At 42.9% G+C, this 21664-nt stretch overlaps 1 protein-coding gene across 1 annotated transcript in view; it reads right to left on the reverse strand.

The window, feature by feature from the left end:
• Window positions 1–386: 386 nt before the first annotated feature.
• Window positions 387–21664, reverse strand: part of LOC127652250 (nuclear distribution protein nudE-like 1-B) — a 34897-nt gene continuing 13619 nt past the window's right edge. Inside the window, exons 3-9 of the mRNA XM_052138385.1 lie at window positions 15000–15153; window positions 12025–12173; window positions 11678–11814; window positions 6865–7038; window positions 5583–5674; window positions 5260–5405; window positions 387–1454 (exon numbers count right to left, since the gene is read on the reverse strand). Coding sequence (XP_051994345.1) covers window positions 1364–1454; window positions 5260–5405; window positions 5583–5674; window positions 6865–7038; window positions 11678–11814; window positions 12025–12173; window positions 15000–15153 — 943 coding nt within the window. The 3' untranslated portion in view covers window positions 387–1363. The remainder of the gene's footprint in view (window positions 1455–5259; window positions 5406–5582; window positions 5675–6864; window positions 7039–11677; window positions 11815–12024; window positions 12174–14999; window positions 15154–21664) is intronic.

Consider the following 21664-nt stretch of genomic DNA (forward strand, 5'->3'; position numbering starts at 1 on the left):
CTGTATTATAGAGCACTGCAGGCCAATTGAATAAATGATGCAGCTAAAATTGTGTGGGTGTGTTGGTATGGATGTCAGAGTGTGTTTTGTATTGAGAAATGTGTGTGCGTGTAAAAAAAACGACAGTGGCATTATATAAACAAAATGACATTTAAAAGAGTTAAAATCCTGAAAATAAATAAGTTATAATCAAGGGTTAAATAACTCTAAAAGAGCAATTCCTAAACAAAATATCTATCAAGTTGAGCAGAACTATATCAGGCCCGCAAATCATACTTAATTTCCTAATATTCTCAGAAACCTGCTTATATAAGTAACAATTTGCTGAAATTTTAAAATTTACTTCAAGCATTTTTCAAGAAACATTTACTTGACACTTTTTCCCCCTTTTATTTATTTGCACATATTAGATAACCAATTCTACATCTTAATATATGATTTTAAATCAATGCACAGTATGTAAAACGCGATTGTGTGTCAACACATGCCATAAACATTCTGAAATAAATTAAACCGTTCATTGGCCCACTTTTAGTATCTACAGACTTTACTGGGCACTGCAGCTATGTTTACAAATCTATATACATGAAATATTACAAAATAGCCAACAAAGTGCGTGTTATCTGTGAAATAAAAAAATACATGGATAAATTAATACTTAACATGTGCTTCTATAAGTTTGCCAAACATAAAAAAATTGTGATAAACATAAGTTGGCTTCAGCTCCTCAAGTGAAATAAATAAACAGTGAGTATCAAACTCGCCAGAAGATCCAGAGGCACATGGGATAGAAATGAGGCTCATACATACATTGATAACTCCTGTGACGATGGTCACATTGCATGGATACTGATTTACAGTGAAAAGAGTTGATCAATGTAGGGCGATGCCATCATTACTTTTGCAGCGTGAGGAATCTAGACCCAGTAAACGTGAAAGTGAACATGTAATTCAGTCATTGCCACACACACGTACACGTGTACACACGTGCACAGTTCAGCATACAGCGACATTCACCTCAAAGAAAATCCCTTTATCGCCATTTTCTAAATATATTTTAAATTGTGCAACTCACTAAAACAAACTCACAAAGAAGCTGTGGTCTGACACAGACCTTTGTCATTTTGCTGGCTTCGGGTGAAGACAAAACTGAGAAATGCAGAGACCTTGTGAGAACTCAGGTCTACAGAGACACACGGTCACAGGAATGAACCCTTGCATGTATATGTCGGACACACGTGAGGCACGTCATTTCATCAGTCCCTTTTACACACACTCATACTATCACGCACACGCTCCTTCAAGTGTCCTCTCCATGTCCATGTGGTGTTGGGGCATGTGTGGAGGATTCTGGGAAAGTCCCTCACACACTGAGAGGGAGCATGCCAGGAGGAGGGACAGCACGTGGGGCAGCCATGGCGGTGAGAGTGCCGGGATCCAGCCCATTCATAGTCCTGTGAAGAACAGCAATGAGCAATCAATCGGTCAATGCAAATCACACATATTGACGTCATCAGGGATAGTTATGGTACTTTGATATATAACTTTGTATTAAATGATTATCATAGTCATATCACCATGATATTCAAGGTATTTTAAAGAATATAATGCTTGTAGTAACACCTGTTTACTCCAGAGGGCAGTAATTGAAATTTCAGCTGTATGAGCAACACGCAGATTATACAGTGAAGAAAACACTTCAGTAGGCAGAACAACACAAACATGTGTTATGTTCCTTCGTTCAAAACACTTGGAGCGCATATTCGAACTAAGGGATCTCAAGATGTGTTTAAAGATTGAGTATTAAACTATATTTAACTTGACACAGTGACCTAAACATTTTATGTTTATGATGCAACGCACCTGAGACGCTACACAAGCATGTCTGACGCAGGTGTACATTGACGGGTCCTTAAACAAGCCCTCATAATAAATCTCCAACTGATTGACAAATGCACTTGTGAAATGGATTGCTGTGAACTGTATGCCAATGTTTGACTTATGATAAATAATATGGTAGTAAACAATACATTGTATTCTAAAGACACTTTTTGTATTGTCTTATCAATGATGAACTCTTCTGCTACAAGAATGTAATGCATTTTAATTACCTGAATATTTTTTATTTGAGAGAGATATAGATCTTATATAGAATCTTGACTGCCCTATTAAGGCAATAACAAATTGTCAACATTATTGACACCATTGACCAACAAGGAAAGAAATCGTAAATACTGTCAAATAGTGACCTAACATTATGTAATTTTAAACCCAATCAGTATTACGCAATTTTTTTGGGTAATTAGTGGTGCTTGCAAAGCATCACTATTGCAATCTCACATACTTATTATTTTTTATTTTTATATCTCCATGCTACTAAAACTTCTGGCACCTAACTCGTCCCAAGCACCGTTTGGCGTGAGACCCACGAATGAGGTGTCAAATCGAACGGCCTATTGAGGACACGTGTGCTATGACTTTTATAAGCGTATCGGGTACGGTATTTGCCCCAGGGGCAAAAAAGCGGCCGAAAAATCCCATAGACTTAACATTGCGACAAACTTTGACGCATCACAGCTCCGAGCCAGGATTTCGCAGAAACGTGTCATTTGCTACATTTGAAGAGGCTGGCAGGCTCTGTAAGAGCATGCCTCAATATGGGGTAAAAGTTGCACCCCTGGGGGGCAGGAGCTGCCCAAAGTTGCCCCTATTGACTTACAATGGTGTAGGACGGACCATGAAATAGGCATTTTGTATTGAACATAGCTCTGGATCACAGTGTCATAGAGACAAGGGGGCGGGCTCATTTTACTCAGATGACCAATCAGTCTCTCGGGATCATTGTGAAGCTATCAAGCCACGCCCTAACAACAATTTAAAGCACCTTAGCAACAAGTCCCATAGACTTCTAATGAAAGACATCAAAGGGATATCTCCGGATAGAAGTGTCATAGAAACACAAGGGTGGTCTCGTTTGACTCGGGGCAGCAAACAGCCAATCATGAATCACCTCAACACTTCCTAGCCCCTCCCTACCAACCATTGTCGAGCACCTTAGCAACCAAAATCCATAGAGGCATATCTTCCATTCTGAATGTCACAGAGGCATGGGAGTTGGTTTATATCATTCATACTGATAAGCAGCCTTTGAAGTTTCACGATTGGCAGCTGCCAAGCCACTCCCTAGCAACTAAACAGAGTACCCTAGCAACCGTTTAGCTATAACTATATCTCTGCACCAGAAAATCAGAGAGACTTCTGGGTTGATTTATTCCAATCAGGATGGCAAGGACACTTGATAAGTATCACTACGGTAACTGCCTAGCAACCACATGGGGTTACCCTAGCAACAGAGTAACAAATCACATATCTCTGCATCAGAAAAACGTACAGACTTCCGGGTTGACTTATTTCGCTCGGGATGGAAAGGAGCCATGTATTGTATTACCTTGGTAACTGCATAGCAACCACACGGGCTTACCCTAGCAACCGAGTAACAAATCACATATTTCTGCACCAGAAAATCGTACAGACTATCGGGTTGATTTATTTACGACCGTGATTTTTGTTCTTTTCGAGTTACAGCATGCTGTTTGACGAGTTCAGCCACGGCAAGCACCACTCACATTTTCTTCAGGAAATGTACCCATCTAGTTTTTCTTCTTATTATTATATCTCCGTACAAAATTCGGCACCTAACTCGTCCCGCACCGTTTGGCGTAGACCCACGAATGAGGTGTCAAATCGAACGGCCTATTGATGACACGTGTGCTATGACTTTTATAAGCGATCGGGGGTATGGTGTTTTCCCCAGGGGCAAAAAAGCGGCCGAAAAATCCCATAGACTTAACATTGCGTCAAACTTTGACGCGTCACAGCTCCGAGCGAGGATTTCGCAGAAACGTGTGATTTGCCACATTTGAAGAGGCTGGCAGGCTCTGTAAGAGAATACCTCAATATGGGGTAAATGTTGCACCCCTGGGGGGCAGGAGCTGCCCAAAGTTGCCCCCATTGACTTACAATGGTGTAGGACGGCCCATGAAATTAAATTTCAAAGGGATTTAATATTGAACATAGCTCTGGATCACAGTGTCATAGAGACAAGGGGGCAGGCTCATTTCACTCAGACGACCAATCAGTCTCTCAGGATCATTGTGAAGCTATCAAGCCATGCCCTAGCAACAATTTAAAGCACCTTAGCAACAAGTCCCATAGACTTCTAATGAAAGACATCAAAGGGATATCTCCGGATAGAAGTGTCATAGAAACACCAGGGTGGTCTCGTTTGACTCGGGGCAGCAAACAGCCAATCATGAATCACCTGAACACTTCCTAGCCCCTCCCTAGCAACCATTGTTGAGCACCTTAGCAACCAAAATCCATAGAGGGATATCTTCCATTCTGAATGTCACAGAGGCATGGGAGTTGGTTTATATCATTCATACTGACAAGCAGCCTTTGGAGATTCATGATTGGCAGCTGCCAAGCCACGCCCTAGCAACTTAACAGAGTACCCTAGCAACCGAAAGTAACAAATCACATATTTCTGCACCAGAAAATCAGTACAGACTTCTGGGTTGATTTATTTCAACCAGGATGGCAAGGAGACTTCATTAGTATCACTATGGTAACTGCCTAGCAACCAGATGGGCTTACCCTAGCAACCGAGCAACAAATCACATATCTCTGCACCAGAAAACACTACAGACTTCGGGTTGACTTATTTCACTCAGGATGGAAAGGAGCCATGTATTGTATTACCTTGGTAACTGCATAGCAACCACACGGGCTTACCCTAGTGACCGAGCGACAAATCACATATTTCTGCACCAGAAAATCGAACAGACTTCTGGGTTGATTTATTTACGACCATAATTTTTGCTCTTTTCAAGTTATAACATGCTGTTTCACGAGTTTTGCCACGGCAAGCACACTCACATTTTCTTCAGGAAATGTACATTCTAGTTGTATAGTATTATAGTGAATGAAAGTAAGATGTTAACTACCTAAAGAATGAGACTTTTAAAAAAAAAATTTTTTTTAAGATAAAGTTGGTGTAAAATTAGGCGAGGGTAGGCCAATTACATTTTTTAACTGAATTAAATGTTTCATTAAAAAAAAACTTCAATAAAAGCTAATTAAAATGCATATTTAAGTAATGGTTTCAATCCTCTTGTCTTTCAAAATGAACATGCCAATACCATTGTAATTTGAGACTTCGTATTAGAGAGACTGAATAGAAAAACATCAAGCACTTACGTCTTGTCAAAAAACGTAGTGTGGATTGAATGAGAGAACTTTGTTGAGTTGCTGTTGATGAGGTTTCCATTTGCTGTTGCGTAATTTTTCCTTGCTGCCTGGTCCTTGGCAAAGTTCCTACAGGCAGCTAGTTTAGACTCCAGAGCCTGCACCAGATGAAATGTCACATGATTTCCCATTATCAAATATTTAGTTTAATTTTGTTGTGGAGCAGACCAAGACAAGTGTTCACAAACTGTTCTTTACAAGTGCGGGACTGGGTGTAAATGTGTAATTTATGAAGGGCCAGTTTCACACTTGAAAAGCTGAAATTCATGACTTACCCCGACTTTACGCAGAAGGTCACCAACAATATTAAGGGCTGAGATCCGTGCAGATGGTGTGAGGGGGGAGTTTCCGCAGCCATTGGTCAATGCTTTTAAAAAGAAAAAGAAAAATGAAGCAACATGGATGTGAAAATACATGTTCCTGCAGGTATTTGTGGTGCGGTCGAAATAGACTTGCGTTTCATCCACTTCCATTCAAACAAATGGAAACTTGGGAGAGTGTAAACGCATATTGTGTAGACATTTAATCTATGCTGTGTACCAAAGTTTTGGTATTGACCATGCAACAAGGTTTTGCAAAACAAGTTTACAAAAAAATAGTTTGACTAGCCTAATCTCATAAAATTTCCATGACCATGGTAACATTTTTGCAAACCAAAATGACACGCTGCGTTACACGTTTGGCTGCAGTTTCCCTGTGAAATGTCCAGAGGGGGGCGCCAAAAGTGAGTGAAATTGTTAAAATCAGACAAGGTGCTTAAGGTGAATTTTAGATGGATGTTTTAATGAGTAAAACGCATTTCCTAACCTAACACTTTAGCCTAAACCTAACCAATAGTGTCCTAAAAGATAAATGAGAAATGAACAAAACAGACATCCTTACCCTAAACCAACACCTAAACCTAATTGATAGTATTTTTGTCACAAATGCAACATAAAAAGCACATTTTCTGAAGCAACCACGTCATTTTGTGTAACTTCTATGTCATTTTCATCTCACTTGTCAGCTTTAATGCTTGCTGGGCTCAACACTATCAGGTGAGCTACCGTGGAAACTAACCACACTTGAATACACGTGTAAATGTAGGTGGCTCTGCAAAAAAATTTTTTTTCAAATGATACGTAAAAGTAAGAGTGACAAATAAGTGTTTATAAAGTCATAAACAGCCATTGTACTCATGATTTGTGTAAAAGTAAATAAAACACAGTTGTTGTAGCGCCTCTAGTGTTAATTTCACAAGGAAACTGTGGTAAAATATAGAACGTGGCAAGTAAAACTCAGTTTGCAAAAACATAGTTATAGTAACGTTCATTAAATGAGACTAGGTTGAGTTTGACCTAAATCAGATCTAAACATCACATCTCAACTCTATATGAGAAAAAAAAGTGCTCTAGATTATGCATTTTGAATAACTTTTTGAAAATAGTAGAACTAAAATTTGCTTTTTAGAATTTATAAACAGAAGCCCTTGCAGTGGCAGAAAACTTTTGCATACTTCAATTATAGTGTGACCACACCTTAAAAGTGTACTGAACAGGAAAAAAAGGGGACTTCTACCTTTCTGAGAAATGAAAGGATGTTCGATGGTCTTTCCAACAGGTGTGGCAGGGAGGGACAGGGAGGCCTGCACAGCTGAATCAGTCTTATCGATGTCTAAGGTGGGAGAGCTGGGAGCCGACATTCTCGAAACATCTGTCGTCCTCTCTCGTACAGCCAACTCCTGTCTCAGGTCTAAAAGAACAAGCAAATTTAGCACTGATAAACCAATGCAAACTGTGTTTATTACAACTTAAGCTCAGTCATCAGCACATGAATCAAAAGTACATTTACAGTCATACACTTACATGGGAAGTCTATGGGGCAAGTCACTACCCTGGAATAAACTCTAAAATAGATACAGTTTTGAACGTATGGCCTTAAGACTTAAACATATGTTAATGGGAGAGTTCACCCAAAAATCACTCATGCCATTCCAGATGTGTCTGACTTTCTTCTGCTGAACACAAACAAAGGTTTTTAGAAGAATATTTCAGCTCTGTAGGTCCTTACAATGCAAGTGAATGGTGGGAACTTTGAAGCTCCAAAAAGCACATAAAAGAAGCATAAAAGCAATCAAAATGACTCCTGTGGTTAAATCTGTCTTCAGAAGCAATACAAGTCAAGTCAAGTCAAGTGGTTTTTATTGTCGTTTCAACCATATACAGTTAGTACAGTACACAGCAAAAGCGAGACAATGTTCCTCCAGGACCATGGTGCTACATAAAAACAACAAAGGACCAACATAGGACCACATGAGACTACACAACGAAATAAAATACCTATATAAACTACCTATATATACCTATATAAAGTGCACGTGCAAACATGTGCAAAAAGTACAGGACAGTACAACAAATTACTGACAATGAACAGGACAATAGACAGTGCAGCGCCGACCAGTACTCAGTAGTGCAAAAAGATGACAGTTTCTAAAAATGTAAACATAACATACTATGAGATAATGTTCTATGCACATAGCAGTTATTGAGGTAGCAGACAGTTATAAAGTGACAGTTATTAAAGTGCAACTCAGGACACGTGTGTGTCAAACCAGTCTCTGAGTATTGAGAAGTCTGATGGCTTGGGGAAGAAGCTGTTACACAGTCTGGCCATGAGGGCCCGAATGCTTCGGTACCTCTTGCCAGATGGGAGGAGGGTAAAGAGTTTGTGTGAGGGGTGTGTGGGGTCGGTCCACAATGCTGGTTGCTTTATGGATACAGTGTTTTTTGTAAATGTCTTTGATGGAGGGAAGAGAGACCCCAATGATCTTCTCAGCTGTCCTCACTATCCTCTGCAGGGCTTTGCGGTCCGAAACGGTGCAAGTCCCAAACCAGGCAGTGATGCAGCTGCTCAGGATGCTCTCAATAGTCCCTCTATAGAATGTAGTGAGGATGGGGGTTGGGAGATGTGCTTTCCTCAGCCTTCGAAGAAAGTAGAGACGCTGCTGGGCTTTCTTGGTGATAGAGCTGGTGTTGAGGGACCAGGTGAGGTTCTCCGCCAGGTGAACACCAAGAAATTTGGTGCTCTTGACGATCTCCACAGAGGAGCCGTCGATGTTCAGTGGAGTGTGTTCACCTTGTGCTCTCCTAAAGTCAACAACCATCTCTTTTGTTTTGTCGACATTCAGGGACAGGTTGTTGGCTCTACACCAGTTCATCAGCCGCTGCACCTCCTCTCTGTATGCTGACTCGTTGTTCTTGCTGATGAGACCCACCACGGTCGTGTCATCAGCTGAACTTGATGATGTGATTCGAGCTGTGCATTGCTGCACAGTCGTGAGTCAGCAGAGTGAACAGCAGTGGACTGAGCACACAGCCCTGGGGGCCCCAGTGCTCAGTGTGGTGGTGGTGGTGATGCTGTTCCCGATCCGGACTGACTGAGGTCTCCCAGTCAGGAAGTCCAGGATCCAGTTGCAGAGGGAGGTGTCCAGGCCCAGCAGGTTCAGCTTTCCAATCAGGTGCTGGGGAATGATTGTGTTGAATGCTGAGCTGAAATCTATGAACAGCATTCGAACGTATGAGTCCTTATTGTCTAGGTGGGTGAGGGCCAGATGGAGGGTTGTGGTGATGGCATCGTCCGTTGAACGGTTTGAACGATACGCAAACTGCAGTGGGTCTAGTGAGGGGGCAGCTGGGTCTTAATCTGCCTCATGACGAGCCTCTCGAAGCACTTCATGATGATGGGTGTAAGTGTGACGGGACGGTAGTCGTTGAGGCAGGACACTGAAGACTTCTTTGGCATGGGGATGATGGTGGTGGCCTTGAAGCACGTTGGAACAATGGCGCTGCTCAGAGAGATGTTGAAGATGTCGGTAAGAACATCTGCTAGCTGGTCTGCACATCCTCTGAGCACTCTGCCAGGAATGTTGTCTGGTCCAGCAGCCTTCCGTGGGTTGACTCTACGTAGAGTTTTCCTCACATCTGCCGTGGTAAGACAGAGCACCTGGTCGTTGGGAGGAGGGGTGGACTTCCTCGCCATCACGTCGTTCTGCACTTCAAACCGAGCGTAGAAGTCGTTCAGCGCATCTGGAAGGGAGGCATCTTTGTCACAGGCAACTGATGTTGTCCTGTAGTTGGTGATGGCCTGGATGCCCTGCCACATGCGCCGCGTGTCACCGCTGTCCTGGAAGTGACTGTGGATTCTCTGGGCGTGTCGCGCTTTGCCTCTCTGATTGCCCGTGACAGTTTGGCCCTAGCTGTTCTTAGGGCTGCCTTATCGCCTGCTCTGAAGGCGGAGTCTCGGGACCTCAGCAGCGTGCGCACCTCCGCAGTCATCCACGGCTTCTGGTTGGAGCGTGTGGTGATGGTCTTGGAGAAAGTGACATCATCAATGCACTTGCTGATGTAGCTGGTCACTGATGCTGTGTATTCTTCCAAGTTGGTAGAATCGCCATATGTTGCAGCCTCCCTGAACATGTGCCAGTCAGTACACTCAAAACAGTCCTGAAGAGCAGAGATGACTCCTGCTGGCCAGGTTTTCACCTGCTTCTGAAGCGGTTTTGTGCGTCTGACGAGCGGTCTGTATGCTGGAATTAACATAAGAGAGATGTGGTCTGAGTAGCCGAGGTGGGGCGGGGCTCCGCCCGTGCAGCGCCTGGGATGTTTGTGTAAACAAGATCAAGCGCGTTCAGCCCCTCTCGTTGCAAAGTCCACATACTGATGGAATTTAGGGAGCACTGTCTTGAGATTTGCATGGTTGAAATCTCCGGCGACAATAAACAGTCCGTCGGGGTGAGCGTTCTGCAGTTCAGCTCATAGCCCCATACAGTTCACAGAGCGCTTCCTTAGCGTTAGCGCTGGGGGAATGTAAACTCCGGTTATGCAAACAGTGGTGAATTCCCGTGGTAGATAAAAGGTCTGCATCTAACAGTCACAAGCTCCAACAGCGATGAACAGTAACTAGAGACTAGCATAGAGTTCTTGCACCATTCCGTGTTGATGTAAACACACAAGCCACCACCGCGAGTCTTACCGCAGAGAGCTGTATTTCTGTCGGCACGAAACGAGGCGAGCCCGTCTAGCTGAATGGCGGCATCCGAACTCTGTCGCTGAGCCACGTCTCCGTGAAAACAAAGACGCAGCAGTCTCTAAACTCACGCTGCGTAGCCTGCTGGAGTCGGATATAGTCCAGTTTATTGTCCAGGGAGCAAACATTTGAGAGCAGGATAGGCGGGAGAGCCGGCCGGCTAGGGTTTGTTTTAGCCTAGCATGGACCCCGCCCTCTTTCGCGCTTCCGCTTTCTCGCACACCGCTTACGACGTCCTCTCCCGGCCACGGCATCAGGCGACGCCGAGGGCTGGAGGCCTGGTCTCCGCAGCAAGCCGAGTACGCGTAGCGCCTCCTGCAGGTCATCATGCAGCTTGGTTTTTGCATGAGTCTTATATTTGAGTAGTGTCTGGCGATGGTAGACACGAACACTGGTTGCTCCGATGTCCATGTGTTGCAAAAGTCGGGCTTTTTTAACAAAAATAGCACCATTGTGGATCCGGAGTGGCCGCTGCGTGCTACCGCGCCGCCATCTTGGATAGACAATAGATGTGGGTCAGAAACAAACAATTTTTAAGTCCTTTTTACTATCAATCTCCACTTTCACTTTCTTCTTTTGTTTTTGCTGATTCGTATTATTTGTGCATATCGCCACCTACTGGGCAGGGAGGAGAATTTATAGTACAAAAGGACATTAATACTGATCTGTTGCTCACCCACATCTACCATATCACTTCTGAAGATATAGTTTTACCCTCAGGAGTCATGGGGATTACTTTAATGCTTCCTTTATGTGCTTTTAAGACCTTCAAAGTTCTGATCAGCATTCACTTGCAATGTAAGGAGATACAGAGCTGAGATATTCTTCTAAAAACCTTAGTTTTGTGTTCAGCAGAAGAGAGAAAGTCAAACACATCTTGGACGGCATGAGGGTGAGTAAATGATAAGAGTATTTTAATTTTTTTGGTGAACCATCCTTTTAATTAGCTTCATAAAATCGCTTAATACGTGCGAGGATAAAACGAAGCGACGTGACACAAATATTGCTTTCATGCAGAGAGCATTAAAGTAGTAACTCATAAGAAATTCAGCCTAGAACAGTACTGCCACCACTAAAGCAGCGATTTAGACAAAATGTCAGCTCCATTAACATATTTTTGTACAGAATAACTATGTATAAGTGCTCATATAAAAATGTGTGCTGCATATTTCTGCTTTTAAACCCTCTTGCCCATAGTGTCATTGAAAATGCATTACTGTAAAAGCAATTCTTGTCTGTAGTAATGCCACAGATGCTGTCAACAGAGACGCTACTTCACTGACAAATGTGGTCTGAAGTAATCTACCTCTAGCCTCATCTTTCAGCCTCTGCACAGAGACCAGAAGTGACTCCTTTTCATCCAGCTCGCTCTCCAGGAAGGCGTTCCGCTCTATAGCCTGATTTAACCGCTGTTCGAAGTCCTCCAGAGATGTGATGGTGGCCCTGCAGCAGTCCAGACAGTCATTTTAAACATGCGGACCACTCATGCTATGTATTTAGGTTAGGCTTGGTAGGACTTGGTGAAATGTAAGCTAGTCTTGTGCTATATCAAAACTGTTTTCACAAATGTAGCATAGACATGCAGGAACTCTGGGTCAAGTCAGTTTAGAAAGACAAAGCTGGCTTGTGTACTAGGTATGTGTGTTTGTGTACCTTTTGGCTCTCTCCAGGTCGTCGTTGGCCTGCTCCAGCTCCCTAACATATCTGTGCAGCTGCTCCTTGATGCTGCGCGTTTGGACTAGGTCATCCTCCAGCATGGCGATCTGCTTATAGCTTTGAGCGTACTGATGCTCCAGTTTCTCCTGCAGTCAGGGACACACGGGAGACACATTCTGAGTCACCAGCACCCACAACTTGGGGCTCGAATAAACTTTACCACAGACTGCCAATGGAGGGTGAATTTGGCCATGAAACTGTATTTTGCATAGTTTTTGTTAAAATTATATTGTATGAAGAATTTGTATTGAATATTGATTAAAAAGAAAATAACATGATAAAATTAATGCAATTATTACTCCCCCTGACCCCAATTCCTTCTCTAGTTAAAACTGCAGGTGGTAATAAAGTTTGTCCAAACTCTGAAAATCTAGTGGAACATCAAATTATGACCCTGACAATCTTCGGTTGAAGGCGTTTTATGAAAAAAACAAAAAAAAGAAAAAAAAAACATTACATTTGTGTTAAACTTTCTAGAGCTCATGGTTTATTATTCAGTTATTATTATTTGGTTGATATTTCCAATTGTATTTATGATCTAATTTGAATTAGTATTTTTCCACCTTGTCGTAGAGTGATTTTTATGGTGGCAATACTATAATTTTGGCCACTTCATTATTTGGATTATATTTTAAAGTGTAATTTGAATGAAGAATGGATTAAGTTTTTCGTGTTTCAATAAATAAAGCCAAACCGACCTGAGCCTGGGTAGCTCAGCGAGTAAATACGCTGACTACCACCCCTGGAGTCTTGAGTTCGTATCCAGGGCTTGCTGAGTGACTTCAGCCAGGTCTCCTAAGCAACCAAATTGGCCCGGTTGCTAGGGAGGGTAGAGTCACATAGGGTAACCTCCTTGTGGTCACTGTAAAGTGGTTCTCGTTCTCGGTGGGGCGTGTGGCAAGTTGTGCATGGATCCCACGGAGAATAGCGTGAAGCCTTCATACGCGACATGTCTCCACGGTAATGTGCTCAACAAGCCACGTGATAAGAGGCGTGGATTGAAGGTCTAAGATGTGCAGGCAACTGAGATTGAGGCGAGTCACTACGCCACCATGAGGACTAAGAGCGCATTGGGAATTGGGCATTCCAAAAAAAAAACAGACAGCCTAACCTGATGGCTGATACAATCACTGTTAATACTATCCAGGATTTGTGTGCCAGTTAATAAATATGATAAATAGTATTCTCTAATTTAACAGGGCCAACATCAAAGTCCTGATGAGAACAACATTTTCCATGAGTTTAAAATAAGCGTGTCACTTTCATAGAAATGTGGCCTGACATTCAATAAGGATGCAGTTAATGCACAAAAGAATGTATGTCCATATTTCTATTTTTCTAATTCCTTGAATACAGACAGCCCATTTTTACACTAACAACTTATATATGAATATGCTGTCTTTTTTCATATTGCTGGAACTCCGGCAATGGAACCTCAGAATTATATTTCACTTGACCCAGCCCATTAGCGCATTCATGTGCAATTTCACAAAACCCATTTGCGCCTAGACTTAGCACATGCTTACACGAAAATACCAAAACATCATGGCCATGCCCATTGACTTTGCATGTATGACCTATCAAGGGGATCAGGAATTGGCTGGTTAGCAGGTCACTATAAGCCCAAAGGGCTGGTAGATGCTGGAACTACACCACCAGATGGCAAAAAGCACGTTTCTCCATAGACAGCCATTCAAAAGTAGCCGTGATTTATAACAAAATATTTTTTTATTTCCAAGAAACATTCCAATCTAAATGATTTAATGACATTATAGTACATCTTCATCCGTTGATTAATTGCTTTTGAAGGGCTTTTAAAAGCGTGAAATTTATTTTTATTTTTCCAATATATTCCCATTAACAAGTGATCAGTCATGTGACACCTAATCCCGGAACCGAGAGCAAAGATGGCAGCCTCCATTTCGCAAGCTACCTGGGAACACTGCACTAGCTGAGCACAGCCATAGAGATGAATGGGAATGCTAATGATAAATGGTCTGCACTTATATAGCGCTTTTTTTAAGCTTAGAGGTTACCAAGCGCTTTACACTGTCCCAATCACCTACTCACCTACTCACACACTCACACACACACACACACACACACACACACACAGCCTGCCATTGGGAGCAACTTGGGGTTCAGTGTCTTGCCCAAGGACACTTCGGCATGTGGAGTCGTGTGGGCCGGGAATCGAACCGCCAACCCTGCGATTGGCAGCCGGCCCGCTCTACCACCTGAGCCACATATAAATGGATTTATCGCATAAGGCTGTGCTTAATGCTCTTAGAATAGGGCCCTTCGAATTTAGCACACAAATCATTTGGACTAAGTTATGGTTATTTTTGGAGCTCAGTCTCAGTCTCTATTAACTTTAATTGTATGAAAAAGAGATGTTGTCTTTTGCGACATCTTTTGTGTTTTACGGAAGACAGTCATGTTGGTTTGGAAAGTGAGGTTAAGTAGATGATGATGACAGTGGCAGGACAGTGGACTTGAATGCTCCTCTAGTTAACCTACTTTATCCACTTAATTTCTATTAGCATATTGAAATAAGCGTATTGCTTCGGGTCGTGGCAAAACAATTCAGAAACATACTAAGGTCAATGGGCAATACCTAATCCTGCATTTCTAAAAAAAAAGCTTTGTAAATCAAGATCTCTGTTATGTGTCTACCTAAGCCCAAGCTATTATGAGGATACTGTATTTCGGTCTGGATTTTCAAATAACAACTTTGCAGCAAGTGAACTTTTCTGTTGAGTCATTAGCTTTCTATTTTCTTCTTCTTGATCCTGACATCCAATTATATGCTGCATATTACAGGGTAATGTTCTTTACCAAACACAGTAGCCACACTGCTGATCACTGCTGAAGGAAATCCCATTTAAAGATAGGAGTGAGGACCGTCCTACCTTGAGTGTGTCCACCTCACTCTTCAGTCTTTGATTCTCTGACTGCAGGTCTCGGATGCGATGTTCTGCCTGGCCCAGCTGAGCTTCCAGTTCAGCTTCCAGCTCTCGACTGCCCTCCTGAAACTCCTGCAGCTCCTCCTGAGCATCATGATAACTGCAGATACACAAACGTCAAAAGTCAGCCAACTGGAACAGCGGTTGCACATTCATCACATTAACTACACAATGCAAATCGTTTAGGACAAGTCAGCTGATGCTAAAGTGGATAATGAATTAGTCACTCATGTTTGGCCATTCAGACTGGAGCTACTTTGTAGGTCCTCGGGCTGGAATTGAAGCCCATTTTTAGCTAGGACACCTGTAAACAGGGTCCAAAATTTACTTTTTGCTATCCCTGCCAATGGAAAGGTAAATATAGGTACAGAAATGTTTTCTTTTGGTCTTTGCCTTTGACTTAATCGCATCACTCACAGTATCACGCATCACTTATGTCTCCAATTTGAACATTTTCACTTAGGGGTGTACTCACTTTTGTTGCCAGCGGTTTAGACATTAATGGCTGTGTGTTGAGTTATTTTGAGGGGACAGCAAATTTACACTGTTATACAAGCACTACACTCACTATAAATTGTAGCAAAGTGTCATTTCTTCAGTGTTGTCACATGAAAAGCTATAATCAAATATTTACAAAAATGTGAGGGGTGTACTCACATTTGTGAGATACTCTATATTAGAAAGTGCCATATTATTAGTCTTACAATTCGAATTTAACCATGCATTATTTTACAACTGCTAATAATAGGTGTCCCTTTCTGTAACCCAACCATCACATGCCCCACAATCTCAACCATGACCAAGCTCAATTTGATGTCTCAGCTGTCTGAAAAAACAGTTGTGAATGTCAGATGCATATCTTGGGCCAGAAAAGGTACAACTGCGATGAAGATCTACTTCATGCATTTCTGCTTTGACAAACAAAAACAAATGTTCACTTTGACCCCTAAAAGTCAGAGGTCAGGGGTCACATCCAGGCTTTAAATGAATAGTGGGGGGCAAAGTCTTTATAGCAAGTCAGTCCACTGTCAGCCATCTTTGAATGCTCTTGGGAGGCTATTTCCAGTCTTGCCAGTGCAGCTCCTGTATACTTAAGTAAAGAAAGACCAAAATCCCAAAAACGGTTTGTCAAGATTACGATCAAAGAACATAAAAACAAAAATCAGCAATAAAATCTAACAATACTGGTATCATAAATTGTGATTCTTTACCTCAGATTACACTAAATAAAGCAATTTTTCCAGCTTTTATAGCTAGTGCACATGTGCGTTTGATTGAGAGGTTATGTCTATATTTGAAAGGTGATTGGCTCTTTTAACTTAAGTCAGGACTTCCTTTCTACGTCGGTTGACCATTGGGCGTTCAGAGCTCCGTGGTTGAATGTTCCAATTTCTCTCATTCATTTAAATAAAAGTGGCCAATCTCTGCTAAATAATCTCTGGTGGGGGTCTGGTGGAAGGAAATTAGCTCAACCGTCTGTCTGCATGGTCGAGGTTGTTTTTAGACAGTGTTTTCCTAACCCATGTGGTACAGTTTGACAGGACACATTACTTTACCCCAGGCATTTTCCCACTGGCCTTCTCCTGTCATGAGAACATGGAACCTTAAATCAGTCACCTCCTCCCTCCCTTACTGATATACTAGACACAAGAGGCCTGCTTCCTCAGCACACTCACTCGATAACAGGAAGCTGCTCTGAACACCAATCAGATTACATAAATTATATGGACAATACATGTTTTTATTTTCTCAAGATAAAGTGAGTAGCGCTTGCTAGTGCAAAACTTGCCACTACAATGCTAGGGTGTTGTTAGCGGTTGTCAGAATGTTGCTAAGGTGTTCCGACTGTTTAAATATTGCATTGCTTTGCACTTGCTAGGAAGTTCTGAGAGTTAGCAAGGTGTTTGCTTACTGGGCCCCAAGTCTGTATGATATTCTGGTCTCTAGATATGGCTCAGGCAACTCTTTCAATACAATTCTATGGAATTATTTAGTCCATTTTGTCATGTTTGTTTGTTTGTTGTGTCTTTTTCCAATTACAGGGTGGATTTTGTGTAGTCTGTTTGTGATGTACTTATCCCATTCAGTTTGCCATTTGTTGATGGTGCAAGATATTATGATGGGTTTGAGATCTGAGGGTGGCATTGAGCAATTTTTAAGATCAGTGACCAAAGCCTTTAGCAGCAGTGTTTGCTTGCTCATATCCTGGGATCCAACAATGGCTAGGTATCCAACAGAAGTAGATAATTAAAATTCAGTGCCTCCAGGGACAACGGTTTGCTTAAAATCTTTGCTTTAAGAGTTGAGTGGTCTTTGAGGGATTTCAGGGCTTGAAAACATGATTTTGAATCTATTTTTATAAAACAATTTCTCTGCTGTGCAGTCTGAAAATAATAGCATTGGCCTCCGCTGTAAAAATCGAGCTTTGTCTGGGGATCCATATTCTGTCATCCGTCATGCGTTAATTCTACATTAAATCAAAATAAAAATCACAGTTCTTCTCAACAAACCCCAAGATTGTAGGCATTATGTCCATAGCACAAACGGTGTAGGATGTGATATGTGCTGATGTTTACTAAAGGGTTAGTGCTTTGTTCAATCACAAAAAGCAAAGTATGAGCAATAATAATAATAGAGATGCTGGCCTTTGCAAACAACCATTACCAGTAAATACGATTACGAATCATGCAGTCCCATTACAGGCCATTGGTTTCCTAGAACTTAATCGAAATAATGAGACAAAAACTTTTTTTGTTTTAAGTGAGCGTGTTGTTTTCATAGAAATATGGCCTAACATTCAATTGGCCTTGTTTCAACTTTGTAATACCAGTTATTTGATTTCATAAAGTCAACACAAAAGTCTTGATTCTCTGTCAAGTGAGTTAAAGGGCTTTAAAGACCAAATCATGTACAACTATTTCTACGAAAGCCTGTTTTGGTCCTTCCTTAGCAGGAAATTCCAGGAATTTGTGCACTTCCTGTACTCCACCAAAGCTCCGGGGCAGAGGAGCTGGAGCCCAAATGAGTGTGAGCAAGTGTTGAGTCGGTTTGAGAGTTGAAAGCAGCGGTGTGGAGGAGACCACCATCAGACACACGGTCAGCATTAGTGTCAGCAACAACTGTGAGCTGCTATTCCACTCATGATTAAGGCAAAAAAAATAGTCTATGCTGCATACTACCAGTATGCAATGAAACATTCATCAGGGTTTTTCCTGCATAGAGAATTATGAGGTGGCCGCCTCCGTCAAATTTCATGCCGCCTCCGACTGTGGATGAAACTCAGGCAGGCTGTCACATGCACATTGTCACATGAAAACAAATATTCTCTGTATGAAACCAACGAGAGGTACAGACTTTCCCATTTGAGCTCATTATGGTTTTTGGAAGAAGACACGCTGTGAATTTCCCTCAGAAGAAGTGCGTGATCAGATACGACATTTCTAACACAAAAACGGTCACAAAAGCACATTTTGTGAGAGAAAACTGGAGTCGATTATTTGTTTCATGGCCATGTTTCAGTTACTTAATTACTAACCACGCACAACCCTGATTTTCTCAAAAATGCAAACATGTACATCTCATGTTTGGAGGCTCTTATGTTACAACACTGCTGAGAAAGTGATGCAGTTAATTATTCATGCTTGACATGATGACTACAATCATGTCAACTGTATCTGGGCAAAAATTTTGTATTATCTCAAAGCAAGTTATGGCATATTGAACCAAGGTGGTGAGTTGAGCATGGAAGCCAAGGTGGATGGCGTAAAGCCTGAACAATCCGTGTGATAAGATGCGTGGGTTGACCATCTCAGACATGGAGGCAGCTGGGATTCGTCCTCCGCCACCCGGATTGAGGCAAATCACTATGCCACCACGAGGACTTAAAAGCACACAGGGAATTGGGCATTCCAAAATCTTACATATAACCACCTCCCCAAAGCCAAACAATTACCATATCCAGTGGCCCAATTTGCCCTCACATAAGCATCTGTCAAAGACACCAGGTGAAAAATTACTAATAGCCTACAAATTAAGAACTAAAGACAATTATAAAAATTTCTCATGGTTCGGTTTGTATCGCGGTTTTAGTGTCAAAGTTTCGGTATGGTTCAGCATTTGTTATGTTCAGGGAAAAAAAAAAATATTACTGCCAAATCAAAAGATATTCTATTTGGTAACAGACACTACAAGAGATTTTCCCTCACTATAAATCACCATGGTTTTACTGCAGTAACCATAGTTAAACATTGTATTTGTTGCAAAATCATAGTAACCACAAAAGTAAACATAGTTACATGGTTACAGTACTATAGTAAAATCAATGTTACTTTATGTAAAGTACAGTATGACTGTTGCAAAACAATGGTTAATTTGATCAAAGCTATGATTTCTGACAAGAAAACAACGGTGACAGAAGTCATTGTTACTTTAGTCATGGCTAATACAATATTACTATAGTAAAACCATGGTTACTATATTGCTACTACAGTATTACTACATAAATCCATGGTTAATTATCAAAACCATGATTTCATGCTTTCATAAGAAAACGTATCGGTTACCTAACGTAACCTCCGTTCTCTCTAGATGAGGGAACGAGTATTGCGTAAGCTAGCTTACGCTACGGGAAAGATTCATCTTTTCTGAGATATTGAAGCCAAAAAATTATCCTTCATTTTTGTATCCATTGTCAACGCAGTGCGGCAGCTGCAGACCTTGAGCGGGCTAGCTAGCGAGCTCATAGGTTGCTCTGCGGCAACTGCTGCAGCCTATAGACGAGCTTGGGCGAACTCGCATCCAATGAGAGGCGTCCGCGCGCTCACTGCATCAAAGCCCGCCAAAATGGGCGTGACTTGAGTGCATATAAGCGTAGTTCGTAGGCTGGAACCCTGGTTTTCATTGACTGAAGCGAAAAGTCGCTCGTGGCGCGAAGCACGGCCGGCTACGCAATACTCGTTCCCTCATCTAGAGAGAACCGAGGTTACGTTAGGTAACCGATACGTTCTCTTACGAGAGTTCTCTCGTATTGCGTAAGCTAGCTTACGCTACAGGAACCCATTGTCAACGCCGTGCGCGCCAAGCATCCACTGTATGAGCCCCAGGGAATTAAGGGGGACCCGGGAGCCCGTATGAGTGGGGAAATAATATTTGGCCGGCAAGAATGCGGGTCATTGATTGTGTAATACATAAGCACATAGTGGGAAGGGAACGACAGAGCAGCGGTGCCGGTCTGTGTGGAATGTGTCCCATCAGTGCAGCTCACCAGGGGAGCTGTAGCGTATTAAACCGCTAGTAGTTTTGCCTGCAGAGCGGGCACTTCCATATTGTAAAATCTGACAAAGGTGGAGGGGGAGGTCCATCCCGCTGCCACACATATGTCGTGAATGGAAATCCCGCTGGACCATGCCCACGAGGATGCCATGCCTCTAGTGGAGTGAGCCCTAATGCCCAACGGGCATGGCAGGTCTTTTGACGCGTATGCAGCAGCAATAGCGTCCACTATCCATCTAGATAGTGTCTGTTTCGAGCGGCGAGACCTTTGGTGCGCCCTCCGAGCGAAACGAAAAGCTGCTCAGAGCGTCTGAAAGCGGCGGAGCGCGCAGTATACAAGCTCAGTGCTCTGACCGGGCAAAGGAGATTGGCGTCGCGTTCGCTATCGGGTGCTGGCAGCGCCGATAGGGAAATGACCTGTGCTCTGAAAGGAGTACCGATCACCTTGGGAACATAGCCGTGTCTAGGCTTTAAAATGACCTTGGAGTCACTTGGTCCAAACTCAAGACACGCAGCGCTGACAGACAGCGCGTGAAGGTCTCCCACACGTTTGACTGATGACAGGGCAGTCAGAAAAACGGTTTTGAGTGAAAGGTATTTCAAATCCACGGATTGAAGTGGTTCGAAAGGGGGGGCTTTCATAGTTTCGAGAACTATAGAAAGATCCCAGATAGGAACCGATGGGGGTTCATCCTTCTAGCTTCCCTGAGGAAGCGGATGACCAGCTCGTTTTTACCCCATGACTGGCCGTGCAGGGGTTCAGCGAACGCCGCAATGGCCGCCACATACACTGAGCGTGGATGGGGATCTGCCCTTATCCAGCAGCTCTTGTAGAAATACGAGCAGCGACGACACCCCACATGTCCGAGGGTCCAGGTCTCTGTCAGTGCACCATTTTGAGAACACAGACCATTTTGACGCATAGAGTCTTCTCGTGGAAGGGGCTCTAGCGTGTATGATGGTGTTTATTACTCCTTCTGGCAGAGCGACGGGTAGTCGTTGATCACCCATGCATGCAGCGCCCAGCGCTCTGGGTGGGGATGCCACATTGTGCCGCGAGCTTGAGAGAGGAGATCTGCTCTCACTGGGATGGGCCACAGCGCTGTCAGTGACAGCTGCGTAAGCTCCGGGAACCATGTCTGATTCTCCCAACGCGGGGCTATGAGGAGCACCGAGTGACGCGTTTCCCTGATCCTCTGCATTACCTGTGGCAATAGCAAGATGGGAGGGAAGGCGTAAAGCGGGCGTCTGGGCCAGTCCTGGGCCAGCGCGTCCTCGCTTTTCGAGAAAAATATTGGGCAGTGAGAGTTCTCTTTGGACGCAAAGAGGTCTATCTCTGC

This window comes from Xyrauchen texanus, chromosome 12 (assembly GCF_025860055.1).
Source record: "Xyrauchen texanus isolate HMW12.3.18 chromosome 12, RBS_HiC_50CHRs, whole genome shotgun sequence".
Taxonomy (NCBI): domain Eukaryota; kingdom Metazoa; phylum Chordata; class Actinopteri; order Cypriniformes; family Catostomidae; genus Xyrauchen; species Xyrauchen texanus.